We start from the raw sequence: 23,037 nt of genomic DNA on the forward strand, positions 1-23,037 counted from the left end.
TAAGTTCTTAACTCGAGGTACTATTTCTGTATTAGGGGAGTCTGTAACCTGAAGCGTCTGTAACCCGAGGTACCACTGTAAAGGAATAACTGGCTTAGCTTCAATCAATTTACTGCAGAAAGAAGTTTTAACTTAAAACGTTCACCACAAGTGTCAGTAACTTCTTTTTAATCAATGGTACAGTGGAAATTTTGAAGTACATGAGCTAACATTGACAGCACCCATAGCCACGCTCCCAGGGAGAATTCACAGCAACACTGCTAAAGCAGGGAGCTTTAAGAATATTTCCATACCACCATATCAAAAAGTATCAGGCTGGTGTACAACAATTAAAGTCACAATACAAATAATATCAAAATGACTGGCAAATTAAACAGCTGCAAAGGACAGTCTGCATAAAAGAAAGTTTTCAAGGGATTGGCATGAACTGGCAAGACAACAGAGAGAAGGAAGAAGAGGAACAGGATCCCAGCAGTTGGGACTGGGACACACCAGGGCAAGCTGGGAATGGGGAAGGAGAGATTGGGGTAGGAAGTTGACAGTCATGGAAGAGGAATTCCCCTATGCTAATCTGTCACAAACACTAAAGCCCTGTTATCAATCAATCACTTGCCTGAGCAAGGAGGGGTGTCAATAAACTACCCTGGTGCTCCCAAGTTGATGTCATCATTTCTGCTCTGAAGAGGAAAGACAAAAAGGCTCAGGGCTACACTCTCCAACATTTCCCCTCCACAACTGGTTTAAAGTTCTGGAGTGGAACCAGGAGAAGCCAAATAACGGTCCCACTAATTGGCAGCACTCACCACCACAGTTTTCACTCTGATTTCTGCTCCAAGCAAGAAACTATCTGTGAGGGGTTTCAGAAGAATGGAAAGTATGAATAACTAATAGGGGAAGTACAATCACTTCTACAAGTAGTTAAATACAAGCACACCAACCTTTTCAAAGCCAACACATGAGACCCTTCTTTAATCAATTGTCAAACAAGTAGTTTATTAAGGACTAGCACAGGGGTCAGCAAACTGTTTCAGCAGGGGGCCGGTCCACTGTCCCTCACTGTTTCCTTGGGGGGTCGGGGCTGGACTGCATTTTTTGGGGGGGGATGAACGAAATCCTATGCCCCACAAATATATTTTTTTTAAATAATATTTATTCAAAATTTCAAAAATACAAGAAAATACAAAAACCAAAAAAATACAACAACAGAACAGAAAAAAGAATAAAAAACATGAATAACAAAGAAAAATACAAATCCAAATTACATCCTTTCATTTACTTATTTCTTGGACCTCCTCACACCTCCCTTTTTGTATTCTAACTTAATTCAATATTTCAGCAAATTCTTCCCATACTTCTCAATTTTTATTTAAATAATTTATTTATTTATTTCTTGTTAACTCAACATATCCTTTCCAACTTTTACTATATTCTGTTATTCAATTTACCGTTAATTTCTTTAACCTTATCTTGCCTTAAAAACCATAAAATTTCAAAGTTTTAAACCATATTTATACATAACTCCTTCAAACCTTTCTACTAAAGCCAATTAATTCCTTTCCAGCTATCAGGGAACTGCCATCGGAAAGGCAGGTGGTGGAGAGGCTCTCAGAAGCTAGGAGAGACTCAGCAGCGGGGGAAGGCACCAGTAGGGGGAGTGTGGGAGATCAGAGAGAGAGTGAGGCGCCAGACTGGCTCAAGGAATCTTCCAGCGAAAACAGTGGAGAAGTTTCAGGACCTCCTATAGGTACACCCACTCCTCGCCGGAAACTGTCGCGCCGAGAGTCCAGACGACGCGTTTCCGTTAAGGAGCTTCTATGCTGGAGTCGTTTCCGTAAACGCCCACTGTCGGATTCTGCCAGCGATTAAGGGAGTCATGCTTAAGGGGCTCCGCTGTACACAGAGTCTTGAGAAACATGCCCAAGATCTGAGGGACTGAACTTTTACGCACAAGTAGCTCATATTCCCATCACACCAGCATATTCTGATATTTCATTAGTATCACACTAATTCCAAAAATAAAAGAAGTATATAAAAAGAAATTCTCTTCTAATTTTATCCAACGTCCCTTCTTCCTGGTTTCGGGTTATATCAGTCCTTTCTAACCATTACATCCTGTCCATCAATCTGGTGTTCTAATCTCCGAGGCTCTCAGGTCTCTTCTATGCCCCCTCTGCAGGTTTTCTTGTTCTTGTTTGTGCTTATACCCTTCCCTGTCCCTTGTTGGTTTCTTTCGTAGTTTCTTCCCTTTCTCCTTGAGGAGTGGGTCTCCGGGGAATTCCAACCGGTAATAGTCTCCATTTTCTTTCATCAAGTTAGCCCATTCCCCACAATCCCACTCCCCTATGTTAATTTTGTAATCCAAAAAATAGTTATTCCAGAAATAGTTGTCAACTTGTTTCACAGTCCCACCAGAGCTAAGAGCTTCCTTAACTCCAGACACCTCCAGACACACTCCAAATTCAATCTTCCAATGCTGTGGCTTTTGGTCATGCAGGACTTTGGATCTCTCCCTTTGTATCTTCTGAGGTGTAATCGCAACCTCTTCCATCTTCATCTGCCCTTGGACTTGCCCTATCGAGCCAGTTTCCTGAGTTGGTTGTTGTAAAATTTCTTTGTCTTTGTTTCCTGTTAGTTCATATTTACTGGCTACAGCTGTCATAAAATCCAACTTTTCATTCATCAAGTTCATTTTCTCATGCAGCTGCTTCAGCATAGCATTTGTTTTGCCAAGGGCAGACGCTAGAACTTCCTCCCTGCACATTTCTGTTCAAGGTCAAGCAGCTAGTCCCACGGTCTAATTCTCACAGCTGTAAAGTCTCCCTGTAAACTGCAGCAACAAACTGACAAGCTCCCTCTAGGGGACACAATTTCTATTAACGTCCATCTTTAAAATGTATCCAACAAAGGAAAATTTACTTTCGATTTTCAAATACTTTGTTTCCTTAAAATACAAAAATGCAGAAAGCAGCATTGAAGTTAATTTGTTTCTCTTTTTTTAACTATCTGTCAAAAGTGTTCCAATTTCAATCAATGGACATCTCCAACGATTTCTGTCCTGACGCCCCGTCCCCAGGTTTGGGACGATGGAAACTTAAATTCCTTTACTTTCTCTCTGCAGGATTAGATGGTCAAAGTTTTTTTCCCCCTTTTCTCCTGCTGTCAAGGGGGTTTTGTTGGTTATAAATGCAGGAAATTTCAATCTTTGGATCAATTTTCCAGGCTATTTAGCTTGCAAAATCTTTGCTTCAGTCTATTTACAAAAAGCGGAAGGCGGACTTCCTGTTTAGACCTTCCCGCTTCGTTGCCTAATTCGTAAATTCCATAAATTTCTTAATCGAATCTTCCGTTTTTACTCACGGGTACTTGTTTAGAGTCCAATTGTCATCAGGAAAAAGTCAGCGCTCTCCGGCGATGGCTGTGCGGCTTCCCTCCGTGAAAGTAGCAATCGGTTCGCAACACCACGCTGCTCACCCCACTCCGCTCCGGAGCCCCAAAGAGGGGTTTCCCCGCGAGTGGGGGAGGCACTCTTGGTGCTCTGCCGAACCCCACGTTCCCAGGCTTCTCCGCCTGGGATTTCTAGCGGGTCCCCGCCTTCGCCGCGGCAGGAAGACCCGATTTTCACGGAGCCCGTTCCTCCGGTTGGAGGAGCTCCGCCATTCGCCGATGGCGCTGACCCGGAAGTCTCCCCTATGCCCCACAAATAACCCAGAGATGCATTTTTTTAAAAAAGACACATTCTACTCTTGTAAAAGCTGATTCCTGGACCATCCGCGGGCCGAATTTAGAAGCCGATTGGGCCGGATCTGGCCCCTGGGCCTTAGTTTGCCTACCCATGAACTAGCACATCCCAAACACAAGCTTTATTGATCTGCTTCACCAATAAAGGAGTGAACACTGCAACATAATGTTGCTGTGTAATCCCACCTGCTAGGAGCACCCTATTCCAAGCAGCATGGAACAGTAACCTTTTAGCCCTGTCAAGATTTAGGAGACTGAGCAGAAGGAATTAGAAAAAGACCATTTTTTCTTCCCCTTCAAAGGCCTTCCCCTCTTGTACTAAAGTAATACTAGGATGCTTGGGTTCAGACGTGGTTGCTATAAAGTGGGTGGATGGCTCTGGGAAGTGGGAAAGGATGTTCCTTTTCCTTTTCCCCTGAAACATTCCCATTTGGTACAGGGTTGGGAGGAGTTTGTTTTTGTTTTGCTTTGCTTCAAGTCATTCATCCCTCCAACCTAATCCTCCTCCTACTCACAATATGTAGGGGCTTGAGCAGAACTATTTCCTCTTTGGGCTTCCCCTTCATTTCCCTTATTTTTCCCTTCTCTGGCCACCACCATAGCAATGCTCTCACCCATTTACTGAACTGATAAGCTTCTCAGAGTTTGCCAAACTTCTGGAGTCTTTAGGTCAGGGGTCAGCAACCTTTTTCAGCCATGGGCCGGTCCACTGTCCCTCAGACCATGTGGTAGACTGGACTATATTTTGAGGGGGGGAAGAACGAATTCCTATGCCCCACAAATAACCCAGAGATGCATTTTAAATAAAAGGACACATTCTACTCATGTAAAAACACGCTGATGTCAGTGGGTCAGATTGAGAAGACAATTGGGCCGCATCTGGCCCCCAGGCCTTAGGTTGCCTACCCCTGCTTTAGGTCCTTTTTTCACCTCCAGGGTAAATGTATAAGCAGAAGGTAACCATAGAAAACCAACAATGGGAAGATCTGAGATTTTAGCATGGCTGTTACCTTCCGTTTGGGCAGGGACAGACTTTGGTAACCTATTGTAATATGGCACCCTGTGTAGGGCCAATAATTGGTGACCCTCAATGGATCTTCTCAATTTGCACCTCCTCAACTCAGCACTCTCTGCACAGGAACCACCCACACCACCCTAAATCTGGTGCTGATTTTGGGGAGCAAAGCCAGGAATTGAATGTGAACCCAGATGTTAACTCTTCACTCGTTTTCTTATCCCTATGTCCTCACCATGAAAACTCTCAGGTCCTTGTCCTTTTATGGTGGTGGTGGGTTTTGTTTGAATCTCTTCTCCAATCTACAATCTTCTGTAATGCTAAGGGAGGGAGGGCCCCCATGTATCATTTTGGGGTGGCCCAGTTTCCCTTCCAAACTGACTGGCGCCCAGTCACCTGAATTGACAATTAGAGGGAATGATAATAAAGTGCTCAAAGTTTTAAAAATATCTAGATTTTCTTTTCCCTCCAATACATGCACAAACATTTCTGCTGGAAGAATGAAAACATACTATTCAAACAGTGCAACATACTCTATTTTCTCATCGCCAGCATCTGTTAGTGTCTCAACCTCCATGTATGTTGCTATGGAACAGTCAAGCAGCAGCAAGAACTTCCTCTGAGTCAAAGCTATATCACATGCAACTTATTATACACATAGAGACGCAAATCTTTTCCCAGCTACTATCCCACAATAAGATTATTGCTTCAGCCCTGAAATCTCGCTTCACTTTAGGAAACTTTAACTAAATAGCTTTACCCCAAAGCAAGGACAAGCTCATGAAAATGATGTGACAGCTACAATGTCTACAATGACTACAGTGAATAATTATAAACTTGTGAAATTTAAGAAGATGCTCCCTGGCCCTGCCTGCTCCGGACTAGCCAATTCTTTCCCTGTACCTCTTTGACCCACCAAACCACTGAGATCCTCACTCCATCTGAAATGCATCCTGATTCTGTTAGCATATCCTTCCATCCCTCCTAGGATAATTGCCACAACTACAATGTAAACTGTCAGGCTTTTTTCAATGGGCTTATATCCTGTCCTTTCATCAAAGATTCTCAGTGTTGGCACAATGTGTTTTTCAAAAAAACACACAACAAAAAAAGCAGTAATAGTTTAGGGTCCAACACTCCCTTCCATGACGAGAAAGAGCTAATGTATTGTCCTTCTGTTAGCATAAATTGAGGTGACTGCAAGAGCCCTCTGAGTGCCAGAATGATAACTGAAAGACCTTCCAGCAAACATAATGGACAAATAAATTTTTAAGTAGATACATACTCCATCATAATAGGAAATCTACCTGCATGATTTAGTAGGCTGTTTAGGGCTAGGCATATTAAAGCTTTCAACCATCATAGACTTCATTTCTTCTCTAGCCATGGTTAGACAAAAGAAAGAACCTTCAAAAAGTCACAGCTAGGGCTGGGAAGACCTAGGCTGCATACATACTATATCTTTAGAGCACATTCCCTCCCCCTCCTCACACAAAAAGAACCGTGGGCACTGTAGTTTAGGGTGCTAGGAATTCATAGAACCATAATTGTAAAGTTGGAAGGGATTGCAAGGCTCATCTAGTCCAACCGCCTGCAATGGAGGAATCTCAACTAAAGCATCCATGACAGATGGCCATCCAACCTCTGCTTAAAAGCCTCCAATGAAGAAGAGCCCACCTTCTGAGGGAGCCCGTTCCACTGTCAAACAGCTCTTGCTCTCAGAAAGTTATTCCTGATGTTTAGTCGGAATCTCCTTTCTTGTAACTTGAATCCACTGGAGCCAGAGAAGAAGAAGACGAAGAGGAAAAGAAGAGTTTGGATTTGATATCCCGCTTTAGCACTACCCGAAGGAGTCTCAAAGCGGCTCACAATCTCCTTTCCCTTCCTCCCCCACAACAAACACTCTGTGAGGTGAGTAGGGCTGAGAGACTTCAAAGAAGTGTGACTAGCCCAAGGTCACCCAGCAGCTGCATGTGGAGGAGCGGAGATGCGAACCCGGTTCACCAGATTACGAGTCTACCGCTCTTAACCACTACACCACACTGGCTCTCCATCTTCACAAGCTTGCTCCATCTTCCATTTGACAGCCTTTTAGACATATCTCCTCTCAGTCTCCTCTTTTTCAGGCTAAACATTTCCAGCTTCCTCAACTGTTCTTCATAAGGTTAGGTTTCCAGACACTTGATCATCTTGGTTGTCCTCCTCCTTAAAGTGTGACGCCCAGAACTGGACACTGTATTCCAGGTGTGGTCTGACCAAGGCAGAATAGTGTGGTACTATTACTTCCCTTGAACTGGACACTATATATCTTGTTGCTCTGTGAAGGGTAAGCTACAGTTCTCAGGAATATTTGCGGGGGGAGGGGGGATGTGCTTAAAAGGTATGGTGCAGACACAGCCTTAAATGGTCAGGCAGAACAAGGTCTCTTCTCCATGGAGCCAACTCCCTTCCAAATGTCTCATGCACATTTCTGTTCCACAGCTGTAGCCTAGATCTCATTCTCTTCCAGGTGCCTTGGCTTCTTTTTCTGTAAGAGGATATTACAAAACAATTTGTGCAAGTACATCATTAGTGCTTTCAAGACAGGACAAAATACACAATCCTGCTAGGAAAGTTTCATTTCAAGGGTCTGTTGGAGTCAGGAAGCAGACTGGTGGGTCTTATGAGAAAAGTATTCAAAGACTGGCTGAAGAACACACAAGACTTAATACCTCCAATACTTTGTAATTCCCACAATACTTTGTAATTCCTCCATACTCAATCTGTTCTGCAATGTTAATTCCACAAACAATCCTTCTGGAGCTATTTCAAGTAATACCATTGCTCTAAATGCAGAGGTCATATTTAGGTCGCCTGGTGGTATGCAGTGTCCAAGATTTTAAATGTTTTAAAACAGGGGTTATTAAAAGTGTTGGCCTATGAAGTCTTATTTTTGAACCAAACTAACTCTTACTGGAGTCATTCGCCAACTAAAGTCCATCCAACACCCCAATTTTAGGTTTACCTCAGAAGCACTAAGACCACAATACAGATTCATCTGCTGGCAGGCCATGTCCTAAGAAATTAGCTGACCTAATTCAGTGCATGGTGGTAAAACTGTCCACTTCCAACCTAGCTAGCTAGAGTCCCAAATACATATGTTCATATGTGGTCACACATTCAACAAATAACAATTTGTTGATCGAAAGGTATTCCCAAAGCCACTTGGCTGACTAACATTCTATTGCCTTTTAAATGTGTCTGTATGAGGGGGCATTATTGTTTTGTTGTTTTTTTTTTTGTTTTTTTGCTTTTGTTTTATTATGTATTTTTTGTTTTCATTTTGTATTTTTACGTTGCGAGCCATCCTGTGATCTTCAGTTGAAGGCCAATACAAAATTCAATTAATTAATAACAACTGTATCAGGTTGTACAATGCTACTTCATATGTTTGTTTCTGATATCACACCCACACTGTTAGGTGGGAATATATTTTTCAAAAGGAGAATTGAGATTGAGGATCTTCCACATGACAATGGACTTGATGCTTCTCATGTGTGCAAGTTTTTGGTTGTTGTTTTTCAGCATCCACACAATTGCCCTTAGCAAAATCCCGTCCCATGTTCCACCACCACCTTTCCCCCCGGATATACCATTTCTGCAGGGTTTTCTACAGAAACAGTAAATCTGGAGTAAAATAGGGAAAGCAGTATAGCTTGGTATTTTGATAAGGGGCAATGCTGTGTGGATGCTGTGCAAAGCTTTCCTGCATAAGTAGTGCTGAGTCCACAATAAACTGCAATGTGGAAGCGCCATGAGAAAGACTGTGTTTGTGGCAGTCGCTGCCTGGCACTAAGCTGGATTCCTAGAGCAGACAGGGATGTGGCAGGTCCAAAGAGTCTTGGAGAAGGCTGTGATTCAGTGGTAGAGCATCTGCTTTGCAAGCAGAAGGTCCCAGGTTCAATCCCTGATATCTCCAGGTAGAGCTGGAAATGTTCCCTACCTGAAATCCTGGAGAGCTGCTACCAGTCAACATGGGCAATACTGAACAAAATAGAACAATAGAATGACACAGTATAAGGGAGCTTTCTACATTCCCAAGTATCACATATATAACACCAGATGCAGCAGTGGCCAGCAGGGTGGCACAGGTAGGCCTGTGTTGCTTTCCTAGCTTCCCAACACCATGTGTCACTGTCGCTTACCAGGACAGGAGGAATGAGGCTGGGGAGCTCGATATGGTGCAGTGCATCAAATCCAACATTATTGCATCCACACACAGCACCAGGCCCTATGCACCACACACCTCCCATGCTTGGTGAGTGGCAGCAACTCACAGTGTTTGGAAGGCAAGAGAGCAATGCAGCTCTACTGTACTGCCACACCGGCTACTACTAACCAGACTGAAAACCAGCTTGACATTGTTTCCTATACAGCTTTTTAAACCTCCAAGATTCTTTTTGCAGAACTGGCATACTAGGAATTTTTAAAAAGCAAACCCGTAAAAAATACTGTCCTTGTTTCCTAGACTTATGATCCATTACCAAGTAACAAAAATCTTTGAAAGAAAGTACCTGGAGGGTACAACAGGTCATGAATAAATTAGCAGGAAATACTCGGCTTCTTGCTAAAACATATTCAGAGAATTAATGATGTGCTGTGTAATGAATCAACTCTATAAATTACAGATGCTCTCATACAGGGCACAGGAGAGATTTATCTTCACAACTGTGCATTCCAAATGTTTTCAAAGCCCCCACATTTCCATCACACATTAAAATTAATAAAGACTAATTTTACATTCAGGGTTCAGGATTACAAAACTTATCCTACCCTGCTACACTTTTCAGCCTACACTCCTAAAACTGCCCAAGTAAGTTTCTGATTCATAGTTAAACAACATCAAAAGGTGCTGATGTAATTAGTTATGGAAAAAGTTCACAACATATAGCCTGCAGGAGACTACTGAGGCATCCATGTTAAAAACATACAAACATTAGTTTTCATTGAGAAAGCAGTCCTGTCTTTCATTAAGAATTAAGTCTCTAGTCCTGAGAACTAAGGATAGGAAAGGGACTAAGAAGAAAACTCTAAACAATAAGAGATTGCATTCAACTCAGAGAAGATCCACTGAAATCAATGGGCATGACTAACTTAGGTCTATTAATTGCAAAGGGTCTATCCTGAGCAAAGCATAATTGGATATATAACCCAAGGTAACGAACATAGAAGAAAAAGCTTTGATGGTGATTTCAATCTCCAAAGTCTTTCAACTGCTTAGATGGCAGGATGCTTTAGGAACCACCTTCAAATGGTGCAAGACCTGCTCAGGGATGGAGAAAGTGTCATAAAAATATGATGCTGGCACCAAAACAACCAGCAGTGGTTGCACACAGTTTGACTGTGGAATCAATGCTGCTCATACCCACAAGTTTGTTAACATCATCCACATGATGATGTTGCCATCAAAATGTGAGTCTGTATTTTTAATTTTTTTAAATCCGTTTTCCTCTTACTATGGAAAATCCATTCTGTAAAAATAACCTGCAATGCATAACATGTTACGATGAAGAACATCTGCTTTGTGCACAGAAGGTGCCAATACTCAGCAACTCCAGGTAGGGCTGGGAATGCCCCCTGACTGAACCTCTGGAGAACTACTGCCAGTCAGTGTAGACCAGGGTGGTCCATCTTTTCACACCACATGGGCCGCAAGAGTACTTCAACAAAGAACCCATGGGCCTCACACTGCTTTGTTGCATGGTGGGGAGAGGCCAAAATTTGATGCCCCCACCCAACCCTCACACTGTCTTCCGTAAGTGAGGCACCAGGCTTTTGGAAGGAGGTGCAAGGCTCTGGCAGGGCCCTGGAGCCCTCCCACTTCCTTCTCAAAGCTGGGAAAGTGCTGGGGGGCACACCTTAGTAGTCTTGTTTCCACACACACACTTTGAACAGTACACCCTCTCTACTTGGCCTGGCTGTGTAATGATACAGTCACATCCTGCAGGGTTTTTTTATTTTTATGAAGGCATGTATCATCAGGGCTACACCCCTGCCCTATCATCTTCCCCTTTTATGAGTATTGTATACCCCTTTGGGGACATGGCTGGGACAGGCAGTTTCAACATCTGGTTAAGCACCACTTAAGACCTGTCTACAAGTAGACATTAGAACTGACTATAGCTGCACCAGTGTATTTTTAATGAAACCTTATAACATCATGCTACAGGGTTTTAAGAATCTCCAAAAAGGAATTAAATAAATGCAACACAGATGTTCACAAAAATACAAACAAGAGTGTTTTTACTTCATAGCAACCAAACAGGTCAAACCATTTCCTTCTTCAGACAAATCTCAGGGGTCCACAAAAACACATGGCTTTCTAGCAGATTGTGTGTGTCTGTGCCAAGAAAAAGGAAATGCTGCTGTCCAAAACAACAGTTTGCAGGGCCAGTATTTTATGAAGCATCTGCTGGATTTAAGCTTACAGTCAAAATCCGAATGAGGTAACAATCATGCAAAATATCCAAGTAACTTTATAGAGATTAAACCACTGCAGCAGAAAATAAATAAATAAAAAGCATGACCAAACTGCAAGGTGAATCACTCAGACTTGGGACATGCCAAAATTGAAGCAGCAGGCACAAACTTTTTATTGATCCAAGGTACATGTGTGTGTTTTACATTAGACTCCAGTTACACAATCAGACTATTCTTACAAAGTCCATAGTTGGGCAATACCTTTATTAAGAGCAACAAAAAAGGGACAAAAAGGTGGCAAGCTTTTGAGTTCTCCAGAACTCTTTGTTGGGCAAGTTGTTGCACAGAGCAGGAGGTGGCTGGACAAGGGATGAGGAAGTATAAAATTAAGTTCAATGTTGTAGCCATGAGATCATCTGGTAGACTCAATTCCACAATGGAGACTGCAGACTGTACAAGTTCCTCCCAGGTGCTACAGATATCAGGTTACACACCTAGAATTCTGGAATGAAGCAGCAATGACTGTTTTCCCCACAGTTTTGAGAAAATAAAGCCTAGCTTGTAATCCAGATCTGTCCAATACCTTAAGCATATCATACAGGTTGCTGAGTATGCAGAGAGCAGAAATAAAGAGAAACATGGTAGTTTTTACCTTGGCAAAGCCAGGGCTTAATTTTGGATCTTGCATAACGTAAAAGAGTCAATGGAAGCCAAACAGTGCAGCATTACCTAACAGTTAGAGGGTCTGAAAAAGCAGAGTCCCTCTTCAGACGGTACAGAACTATCCACCTCTGGTTGCAGATTCTGCCCTGAATGGATAGATTATGTATACTGTACTTCAGAGATATAAAAAGCAAAGGTAGTCTTGTGGGCCCATAGGATAAAATTCCTAAGTCTACAGTTGGTAATAGTATTATTAGGACCATCATGAAGTCATAACAAAATCCATTTGTTAACATTACACATGGTTTTTCTCTGAGTGAATGGCAGCTATTTGCATTTTGGTACAAGACACAAAACTGGGGGGGGGGTTATGCCACCTGCCATTTACCTCAATTTTTCTCTAGCATTCATTCATCTTTCCTGATGAAAACAAAGATAAGCCACAGCTGTAAGACATTCAAATTATTTTAAAATGTTTAATTTTATTTCCTTCAAAAGCAACCTTGGTTTATAACCTAAACATAAGTAATTTACACATAGTACTAAATATGCATTCTCTCCCCACTCCTCACATTCTCAGTGGAATAGCTTCAGTCCAGTTCTGGAGGAACAGGTGCCTTGTGCCAAAAAAATAAAATACCAGACTAGGAACTCTTAGAAAGACATTTGCCACAGAGAGACCAAGAACAGGAGGAGCAAGCAACTATTTCTCCCACTCCAAGAAGGCACTCCCAAAATTCAGGGTTAATGTGTAGACATATCGTAGGCAACATCGTAAATGTTTCTGCCATTTTCAGCTTTCCATCACTGCATTTAAATGTTATATTTTTTAAACATAAAAAGCATGTTATCATTCACAACAGTGCAAAAAACCAGCAACAAATTTATACATAAGTGGAATTCTTATTTAAAAAAAAGAAAATTTATAAAGCAGCTGCAGCTTAGACTTTATTTCAAAGGGATGGGAAGCAATAAATCAAGTATGAGCAGTACACAAGATAACTGAAGCCATACTGTACTATGAATTTGTATTCAAGAAGAGTCCTTACTTAATTTCAGGATAGTATTCTATCCTCAAAACAAACACTCACAATTTTAACAGAACATAAAGCTTGCTATCAAATGTCATACTGGATGCCAGGATTTCAATTACTCAAAGACACCAACACCAAAGAGCTATGATTAATGGGAAGCCTCTTCCAATTGAAGCTACATAAAAAGATGAGAATTCAAGCAATCAATGGAGAAGGCAGTATCATCTCAAAAATTCTGTTAAATACAGAGATATTTGTAATTAGAACATAATAGATGATTAGCACCAATTGTCATATCAACCCTAAGACCACAATGGGAAAGGAAGTTCCAGTAAAACTAGTAGGATATATTTCCAAGTATTTTACTTTAGGACCTCAATAGAAATAATTGTCTGTCATAACCTAGCATTATTTAATCTCTACTTAAGTAAAAGGATATTTTAGGTCAAAAGATAAATTGTATAAAACGGGATCATATTGTCTTGCAAATTAGCTGACATACAACTAACTACGAGGGACGTTCATGAAAGATTTCCCCTGACGTACTTCCCGTAGACTGAGACAAATGAAACTGGGCACAGTTATTAGTTCTTCTCTACATAGCTACCAGCAGGAGTCAAACACTTCGCCCATCGCTTTATGCAGCTGTGGAGACCTCGTCTTTAGAAGTCAGTAGGTTGCGTAAGAAGCCACAACTCAGAAATCAGTATTTCATTGTCTGGAGAAAGCTCGCCCTTCAAAAATAACTTCATGGTTGGAAAGAGGTGAAAGTCCGATGGTGCGAGGTCAGGAGAATAAGGGGGGTGAGGAAGGATTTCATAGCCACAGGACCATGCTTCCATCTGAGTAACATGCGATTTGTGAACTGGGGTGTTATCCTGCAGGAGGTGGATACCTTTGGTCAGCATACCATGCCTCTCAATTTTGATGACCTTTCGCAATTTCTGCAGCAGTGAAGCATAGTATGTCCCAGTAATTACGGTACCCTTTGCCAGGAAATCCATCACTACTCCGCACTGGTCCCAAAAGACTGTGAGCATGACCTTGCCCACTGGCAGTTAGACACGTGCCTACTTTGAAGGTGGTAAGGCAGAGTGTGTCCACTGTTTGGATGGACCCACGTTTCTTCCTGAGTAATAAGTCTGGCGAAGAAGTCATCAAGGTTTTGTGACACATGGCCAAAAGAGCCCGTGAGCATGTGACTCGTTCCTGCTTTTGGAAAGGCATCAGCAGCCAGGGAACCCACTGTGCAGACACCTTTCCCATGTGCAAATGGCCATGGATGTTTTTTTCTACAGAGCCCACACTGCTTTTGACATATGCAGCTAGTTGGTGAACGGTTATGCAGCAATCCTCCAAAATTGTGGCCTTCATTTGCTGGATGGTGTCTTCATCAAGGGCAGATTGTGGTCACCCAGGAATGGGAGCCGTTCCACCAAAGTCTGACCCCACTTGAACTGACGATGCCAGTGCTTGACTACGTCATACGTTGGGACATCCTCCCCATAAATCCCTTTTATCTCATTGAACGTCTCCCATGATATGCTCCCTTTCAAGTACAGGAACCCGATGACCGCTCTGCATTCAATTGGTTCCATTATCAGACATTACTCCACGTTAGCACCCATAACAGAGAAACTGTTAGGAGTTCAGAGCTACAAATTACCACATTACCTATTGAGAGATGTATTATTATACATGTTCAATTTCATCCTCCTACAATAAATGGAAATGGGTCAGGGGAAATCTTTAATGAGCAACCCTCATATATTAGTAATTGTGGCCTAGAAGGAGAAAGAAAGAACTAGCTTTTGTAAAGTTCTGCATACCAAGGAAACCAAAGAAATCACTGTTTACAAGATGAGACCCTTATATTTTGCCAATACTGTACAGAGAATTACCACAAGTACAAGTGATGCAATTTTCTTGTGTAAGGACTCCCATCTACTTTTACTGCATGTGTTTGTGTATGCACACCAATATCAAAGACTCACATTCATCTTGAATAGCTTAGGCTAGAGCCATTAAACTCCAACTAGAGTCAGATCTTCTTAAGGAGAAAGAAGATATTGCCTGGAGAAAAACTTATTTTGCTCTGCACTGTAGGGATGAGACACAAATATCTCCACGATGTCACAAAGAATTTTGAAGCAAATAAATCTGTTAGCATTGAGATAAAGCTAACAGATACTGATTCAGAGGGACAAGCACAAGGCACAACTAAAATTCAGCTTTGTCAATAGTCTTCAGCATCTTCAGCCACTGCTAACTCCTGTCTGCAACAGGAGACCCCCGGTAAGTGGCTTCACATGGCACAACACTATTATAGGTTAAATATGTAAAAGCTACTACAGTTTTAGGTGTTCTAGCTACAAATTCCCAAACAGCATAGTGAGTCCTAGTTCAGGACACAAACTGGAAACAACCCTCCACATTCTCTAAAATGAGATCATCACCACCTGTAATGCACTGACCAATCAGAATTACCTAAAAGCAGGGAGAATCATTTGGGATATGCCCCGTTATACAAAAAATAACTGCTAATGTGAGCATGCAGCTGTAAATACTTTCAACCAGTAGCAATGTATTCCAACAGCACCAAATGTTCAATTAAAATCCAGTGAGTTGTATAGAAAGCAGCACTAGAATCCTTCTCTAGGATTAGCATCTCTGAAGATATTAGTTTTTCATGTCAAGAGGACTGCAAAAACCAAGAAATATACATTCCACCTGCTGAGTTAACAAGAAAGAGGACATGAACAAAATTAACCCTAGGTTAGCAGTGCTGACAGTCCAATGGCAACCATCAATAAGAGTAATGCTTAAAATTTCATATCCTCTATTTTCATACTGTAAATAAATACATAAAAAATAAGTATCTGGATTTACATTTCTTCTGAACACAGGAAAAGTGATAGAAAATCTCCTTCCCATCTGCCGGCTCAGATTACCTGCAGTTCAAATAATCTCTCTGCATGAAAAAGATCACTGCAAGGAAGCTTGACGCAGCCACTACTCTACCCAATGAAAACACAATACACTTATGAATACAAAGATGGAAACATGGTGTCAACACAGGAGAGGTTTTTTAAAAAGCCAAAATAAATTTGGACTAAAAAAGAGAGAACAGATTTCTAGCTATGCATGCACAGTCTCAGAAAGTCTAATTTGAACAAGCTGTGAATATTAAAAGGAAACCACATTAAAATGTTGATACTTGCTACTTTAGAGGTGTAATGAGACAAAACATCCTTGGGTTTCGTTTTGAATGTTACTTGGCATTTTTAGTTCCATAAACCAACAAGAAGAATGTTGTCCAACAAACATCTTTGGACATTACAAGCACTGCTGCCAACCAGAGCCAAATGAGTGACTGTGTGAATATTCAGCTGGCAAAGCATGTTTTTAATATGTGAAGGAAAAGGTCTCTGGGGCCATTCACAAGCTGTGCCTGTATTTGGAGTGTGTGCTTGTTGTTATTTCCTTACAGATTTGCATATGTTACTGGATATGCAAATTTAGAGTTCAAATGTTGTAGAAGTCAAGCCAACTAATTCCCCATCCAAATCGCTCCAGATAAATTAAATTCATTTGCAATCCACCCTATTATTACCCCAAATCTTCCATTTGGGGTAATTGCCCAACACATTAATTGCTCAATAGATCCTGCTCCAAATCAATTCAACTCCTCTTCAGTTATCCCCTTACCTCCAAATCATCTCTATATTGTCTTCAGTTAATTTATTTCCCCAAATTAACTTTACAGCACAATCCTAGCCTGCTTGGAAAAATAAAAGGGGGCTCAAACTCACTGTATGCAATGCCCATCCTTTCAGACATTACAAGGAAGCACTGCCAGCTGGATTGCCAGTTTTGGACCCATAATCAGGGCCTGATGAACTACATATCCTTGATTAAATTTGTAAGAGATCTTTCAGCAACAGTATAGTTATGAGCAATAAATATAAAACAAGCAATAAAGTGCAAAACCTTAGTAAAGTTCAACACAATAACTAAAGTTATTTTGAAGAATTTCCACTATATTTGTTCAATATATTGCTGTTGTAGCTTTAACACTTTTGTGATTGTTTTTATGCATTCATATCAAACTGGAACACATTAAGGTTCAAGTTTTGGAGAACCTCCAAAGGGAAGTGCTTTAAAAATGGGTGACAATTACCAACAGGGTTCTTCTAAGTCCCCTTATCATTCATAACTGACACAAAAAGGCAATTTTCATCTGAGGCTGAGATAAAGGAGGAGACAGTCTCAAAAGTTTTTTGTTTAGATAACTGCATGTGGAGCCCATTATTCTTGATAAACACATACTACAACCTACACAAAAGTGTTTTAAATATGGAAAGTCTAACTTTGCTCATTTTGGCAGCTTATTTAACATTTTACCCCCTACCTAGTTTGTAGAAAACAGGACTGCCCAAAACACATGTTTGCTTTTGAAGGAACAGTCTCAAATACCTACTAAACAGCTCAGGAAACAACTGCTGAGAAATGTTAATGGCAGCATTGCTTGTTTATAGGATGCCTTCCTGCAACATGTCACTGATTAATCCTAGCATTTTTTCCTTATGTCAAGATAAACACACCACACCCACTTGGTTTCAGAATTCTAGCTTCTTAGTATTAGTGCAAGAGATCATAATGCAACTATTACTCATGCCACATAACTAGCTCTTCATATATTTGCACAACAAATATAAATAAAGGAACACAGAACAAATTCAGCTTCCTTATTCTAAAGCAGGGATGAGAACCTGTGACCCTCCAGATTTTGTTGGGCTCCAATTAACATCAGCCCTGGTCAGCATACCCAAAAGTCAAAGATGATCGGAGCTGCAGTCTAGCATATACCGGTACCTGGAGGGAAACAGGGTCCCATGGCTGTTCTAAGGACTTCTTGATAAAATGCCTTGGTCTTGAAATTACATAAATTACTTTTACAATTTTATTACCACTGTCCCTTGTGTGCTGTTTGATTAGGCAAAGCTTAACTCAAATGTCTTAACCCAATCCCTTTCGTTGAAAATCCTATATGATGTTCAAACTATGGACACATCCATTATAATTCAACAGCCTGAAGGAGTACCCAAGGACACTATGAAATACGCGCCCTAGATTTTAAAGGTATGTGTTTACAAACATTTGAGCAAATGTCTATGGAAACTGTATGCCTGTTCAAACTGGATAAACTGCTTAGCAATTACTGCTGCACCTAGACTGAGGCAGCAGCAGTGCCCATGTCAAACTATAAGAAACAATTAACCTTTCTATCACACATTGTTTTCAGCAAAGCGTATACACAATTTCAGGCAGGCTAAAGAACAGACAAGGATTTCACTGTGAAAGAACGAAAAATTTGTCATCAACCTTAACACTACTGGTGGCACAAATCAACCATTTGAAAATGTTCATTGCATCTCCATGTGGCTTCTAATGTCCCTTAGTCTTCTCCCCTTTCTATAGGATCTTTTATACCCAGGCCTCATCTTGCATCACTAACTTGCCTTTTGCAACCATTGACACAACCCCTAAACACTATGCATTCATTTTTCCTCCTCCAGAAACAGATGACCTTTCAAGGGGGAAAATGGGAAGGGGACATTAATAAGTTAGGGTATGCCATGACACAGAGTTTGCTATTGTCCTCTATGCTGAATGGAACAGTCCCAATCAGAACAGCATCCGTACATTAGAATTAGCAAAACAGGCAGTGCTTGCTTTGCCTTGCCAGAAAGATTAACCCAGCTCCTCCTTCAACAACACTCCTCTTTATATAGCAGGCAGCAGTCTGAAAACTACTCACTACTCCTTATTATATTCATGTCTCTCAATCCTCTATCCCATCCCGAGAGGCACTGATAAATATGTGAAAAAGCAATCCGTGGGCGACAGTGTGGGGGCAGAGAAAAATATACATGAATGGGAGTTGTGTGCAGTTAGGAGATAGGAACAAACCATGTCAAGAGGTACGCATGAGGAGGGCTTTATTTTTATTTTTTTTAGAGTGGAAGTGGTTATAGAGAATGGGAGACATGATATGAGTAGCTATTGGGAGGGGGTCACTCACTGCAACAGGATGAAAAAATAGGAGAAGAGGTTATGTTGCCAAAATAAAACTGCAAAGGACAGAAACACTGTGAAACTATGTATAGCTTCACAAATGTAAAAAAGGGATATCCCATTTTGTCTGTGAATCAATGGAATTTAGAACAAGGGACTAAGCATACATAGGAACACATGGGGATTGGAACTGTAGGGGAAATAGTAATATTTGTGATGGTAAAATGAAAGGAAAAAATGTTGTACAGTGGTACCTCGGGTTACATACGCTTCAGGTTGCAGACTCCGCTAACTCAGAAACAGTGCTTCAGGTTAAGAACTTTGATTCAGGATGAGAACAGAAATCGTGCTCTGGCGGCGCAGCAGCAGCAGGAGGCCCCATTAGCTAAAGTGGTACTTCAGGTTAAGTACAGACCTCCGGAACGAATTAAGTACTTAACCTGAGGTACCACTGTATAGGGATCAGAGTCACCACAGAGGACAGTCACTGTTATATATCACCTGCAACAGGTTGCTAGCTAGCCCCACAAACTGACAGCAGCTGCCAGCTCACATAGTTCCTCCCTGCCCTGCAAAAAAAGTAAAAAGCAACACAGTTCTGAGCTGTCAGGATCAAACTACCCAACTCAATCCCTGACATCTCGCAAAACTAAATTTGGAAACTGAGAAGTGGGGCAACAAAAGAAGCAAGGGACATGGTGACTGGCGTCATTCAGGAGAACAAGGATCACTCATCACTCAAATCATTTAAATGGTTAGCTTAATGCCAATCAGCCTGTCCCTCAAAACTGTGATTACAATTGGGCTGGTCAAAAGCATAGTAAAAGGAGTCAGCTGTTTCCAAAAATTCAGTGCATGCTTATGGGTGTTGCAAGGAGGACTTTAATCTTCATTGGTGATTGCAAGTACTGTATAGAAACAGGCCAGTACATGGAAGGCGAGGGTGTGATCTTTGTGCTTGAGGTACGTGTCAGGAACAGGAGCAGAAGTCCACCGAAGACCAAAAAAATCCTCAAGCTGTGTGGAGACTATTCTGAGAGGGTGGAATATATCTGCATACTTGACCCTGTCAATTCAATTCTTCTCTGAATCAAAATGCACTTCACTGACATGACAATGTAATCATGTGTTGTTGGAAAGGATTTTAAACTCCCTCAAGTGCAAGAAGAGAGCGAGAGCGAGAAATTGGTACTTGGTTTCATTCCCCACACAGGAATCACACGTACAATTTACCAAAGCAAAACAGAGAGAGGTTGGTTTTGTTTTGTTTTTTTTTTTTTAAGTATCAAACTGCACTTCAGGCAAGTTTGCTCTGGACCTCGACAGGAAGGATGCAGCTGATCGCCCAAATCATATATGTTCACTATGGGGACTAACCAAACAAGAGGCATTAAAACTCGCAGAGCCAAAAACATAAACAAAAAAGTGCTGGTATAAGAAGCTCTCCAGTTTGTCAGACTCTTGGGACCGACACCGCCCAACTTGGAAACCGAGATTGTTGCAAGGATGAAATAGGGCGACCCAAACCACACACACACACACACACACACAGATCTCTCCCCTGATCCTCCTTGGATGAAGCTGACAGACTGTTCCCGAAATTGTCTGAGAATCCCTGCGTTAAAGGGGGAAACTCTGCACACGCTCAGAGGCACTCTGGTCTCTCTGCGCGTGAGGGCGAGGGGGGGAGTCGCCTTTATCCAGGGTCTTCCATCGCCGCCGCCTCATAAAGCTCCCAAACCAAACTCCTCTGCCGCCCCTACTCACCGTTTCCTCCTCCGCCTCCGTCTTCGTCCATGTTGGGGCTGCTGGCCGAGCACTGGGCGATGTTAGAGGCGTCGCGAGGAGCCCGCGCGGACTCCTGAGGGGGGCGCTTGGCGGCCGGCGGCTCCGGCTCCCCTCAGCTCCGAGGCGGCTGCCGATGTCCTCGTCCGCCTCGTTTCTCCTCAGCGGAGCCTCTCCGACTGTCGCTGCCGCCCGTCGCAGCTGCTGCTGCTGCTGCTGCTAAGCGAGGCTCGCCCGCCCCTTCTCATGTGACCCACGCAGGGGAAGGGAGAAAGAAATATTATGAGGGAGGGAGGAGGAGGCGGAGAGGCCGCCTCAAGCCCAGGCCCTCCTTCGACGCCGCGCTCCGCCACAAGGCAGCGCCGCCGCCGCCGCTCCGAAAGGCCGCGTTTCCGTGAGGGGAAATGAGGGGCTGTTGCAGCTTCCCTCAGGCGACCCTCGAGGAAGGGACGTCGCCGCCGCCGCAGAGGCGAGCGCTGCCCTTTTCCCAAGGCTGCCCAGTCGCTCGGGAAACCGCTTAAAAATAAAGCGCATGGTTTCTCTGGGAAGAAGCGAAGCAACCCAAAACCCCCTCAACTGCCCGAGGAACTCAAAAGAGCGCCCACCTCCGCGAGCGGGTCGTTTGAACAACGGCAGCTATTCAGGGCGGGTCAGAGGAGCCAGCTCCTTGGGGCTAAGGAGGGGGCTTCGGCCCTCCAATAAAATATTTGAGGGTGCAGGGTTCCCCCAAAGTCGGTGGGCATCGCCATTCAAATAATGCACCGTGTCATGTGATCGATTATGCGGAGCGGGGCTTGCCTCCCATATTTTATTCAAGTTGGCACCCCCGGGTCGCCTCACGGCAGTTTTAAATTCAAGGTTAAAAACACTTTTCGCCCCGCCTGGGTGTTAACTCGGGCCAAACCTAGACGCGAGGTTACTTGCAAACATTCAGGTGAACAGGAGCGGTCTGGAAGCTGCGGGGATCCAGTTGCCTGGCACCCCAATCTCGGAGCAGTGCGAGATTGCAGGGGATCCCGGAGCTTACTCTGGGTTTATGTTTCCCTTGGGAACGAGACACAGCAGAGACTGGTGTCTTTAGTTTAGGGGCTATATCGTTTGTGTACACATATATACTCACCCTGAGCCTGCAGTGGAGGGGTTCACAGCATTAGCACCCCAAAAGAGTCTCGGTTTACCCTATAACTGCAGCCAGTGCCAAACTTGGGGCGGTGGAGGCAGTTCCACTGCATAGGGTGCCAAGACAAAGGGGGCACTAAATTAATAAATAAATAAATAATAAAAAGAATAACAACAACAATACAGGTACCTACAGAGAAGAAAGCAACTGTATGGAAATGAATTACTGTGATAATATGAAATATTATGGGATTGTGCCAAAAAAATTCCTCACTCAGGGTGCAGGGCAGCCAGTACATACTACTGTAGACCTCTAAAGAACACTCAACACACACTCTTTCTGTGAGTTTACCCCTTACGGATACAAATCGCAGCAACCCTTAACAAAGGACAGTGTCTACAATTTATTTTTTTAGGGGGGAGGTGTCCTTAAAATGTGCTTTGAAGGTATTGTGTGTACACAGTAGGGCTGACAAGCCAATCCTATAATTATTATTTTCCCTATATTGAGCTCCTTACATTGAGAGATTAGCAAATGATGGCTGGAAATGGGATGGGGACTGTTAGTAACCAAGGTAAGATTGTTGCTGCAGCATTAGTCTGAAGCGTTTTAGAATATTTCCACATTTTGTGCTATGTCCAGGATTTCTGTTGTGCCATAGAAGGATGATATGAAAGGTGGGAAAAACTGACTGTCTCTCTCTCTCTCTCTCTCTCTCTCTCTCTCCCTTTCTCTGTCTATATATATTTCCTTGTTCATAGTTCAGAAACTGCTGGGTCTGACCTTCCTCAGAATACCTTTCAAGTTCTCTACTGTCATTTTATTAATCCCTAGAGAGAACTATTCTTCGGTTTTTTTATATTGCTCCTTCACAAATATTAGTGCTGTGTTGACACTCTTGTTTAAGTTCAAAGTGTTCCTCAAATATCACAGTTCAGATTTCGTCTCTGAGGGGCTCAAAGATTTCCTATCCTTTTTGTTAGGCCCTAGCTTATTTTCCCCCCCAAACAGATCATATTCCCTACATTCACTATGTTGCTTTAATTGCAGTTTGGGAATATTTGTTCCAGTTAATTTTTTGTTCAGGGGAAAGCTAATAAAGGTCATGCTTCTGAAGAACATTTGCTGGAAACTGCAGAAGGCAA

The 23,037-nt window shown here is 42.4% G+C and overlaps 1 protein-coding gene across 1 annotated transcript in view; it reads right to left on the minus strand.

Annotated features, from left to right (window-relative positions):
• Nucleotides 1-22,170, minus strand: part of CYTH3 (cytohesin 3) — a 69,294-nt gene extending 47,124 nt beyond the window's left edge. The window contains exon 1 of the mRNA XM_081839955.1: nt 20,755-22,170. Within this exon, the coding sequence (XP_081696081.1) occupies nt 20,755-20,785 (31 nt within the window). The 5' untranslated portion in view covers nt 20,786-22,170. The remainder of the gene's footprint in view (nt 1-20,754) is intronic.
• Between the last annotated feature and the right edge of the window lie 867 nt (nt 22,171-23,037).

This window comes from Podarcis erhardii, assembly GCF_964252035.2.
Source record: "Podarcis erhardii genome assembly, chromosome: 14".
Taxonomy (NCBI): Eukaryota; Metazoa; Chordata; class Lepidosauria; order Squamata; family Lacertidae; genus Podarcis; species Podarcis erhardii.